This window comes from Trachymyrmex septentrionalis, unplaced genomic scaffold (genome assembly GCF_001594115.1).
Source record: "Trachymyrmex septentrionalis isolate Tsep2-gDNA-1 unplaced genomic scaffold, Tsep1.0 C3489704, whole genome shotgun sequence".
NCBI classification, from domain to species: Eukaryota; Metazoa; Arthropoda; class Insecta; order Hymenoptera; family Formicidae; genus Trachymyrmex; species Trachymyrmex septentrionalis.
This window is the reverse complement of record NW_017303714.1, coordinates 1-826: the sequence shown is the minus strand read 5'-3', so window position 1 is coordinate 826 and position 826 is coordinate 1. Positions and strand designations below refer to the sequence as shown.

Below are 826 nucleotides of genomic sequence, written 5' to 3'. Positions count from 1 at the left end.
AATGAGACAATTGGGGTACTCAGTAAGGGTTGTAAAACCAGGAAAGTTTGCAATGAAATATGCTTCTTCAGCACCTTATCATTTATTCTTTACGAGAATCGAAAATTCCAAAGAGACTTATAATCAACAATTCTCTATAACATTCTCTGAGATTCTCGATCGTAGTCTTGGAGAAATTGTTAAAAGTCTTCATTTAAATTTTATGGTAGATGCCACATGGTTGTGTTTGCAGTATCTGTTGGCTGGTCAACGTACTGATATGACAATTTTGTACGGCGAAAGATTAGATCATGAAAAATTGAGTAACAACATTACCATGATAGAAGTAGACATGCCGATGAAGTTTGGTTGTCATCATACAAACATCATGATCCTGCAATATAAAGATAATGGGATTAGGGTGATTGTCTCCACTGCCAATTTGTATTTTGAGGACTGGGAAAACAGGACACAAGGGTATACTTAATTTTCTTAAGTATTTCTTATTAGTGATATAATGTGTGTCTATAAATATCTTTTTATTATTTTTTATTAGATTGTGGATATCGCCTCATCTGCCTCGCCTACCAGAATCTGCAAATCCTAGTGATGGGGAATCTCCAACGGGTTTTAAGAAGGATCTCGAGCGATATCTGAGTAAATATAAACAACCAGCTTTGACGCAGTGGATACGTGCAGTGCGGAAAGCGAATTTTTCAGAAGTGAGTGTGTTTCTCCTTGCTTCTGTTCCTGGAATTCACAAACCTGGCGAAGCCAATTTTTGGGGATACAAGAAATTAGCGTACATCCTATCACGCTATGTCACACTGCCGCCAGATGCACAGTG

General features: G+C 37.7%; 1 protein-coding gene across 1 annotated transcript; it reads left to right on the top strand.

Annotated features, from left to right (window-relative positions):
• Nucleotide 1: 1 nt before the first annotated feature.
• On the top strand, nt 2-818 carry LOC108746138 (probable tyrosyl-DNA phosphodiesterase; the record flags this gene model as incomplete). Its single annotated transcript, XM_018482747.1, has 2 exons — nt 2-456; nt 536-818. Coding segments are annotated over exons 1-2 (738 nt in total), but the record flags the coding sequence as incomplete, so codon positions are not given.
• Nucleotides 819-826: the final 8 nt, after the last annotated feature.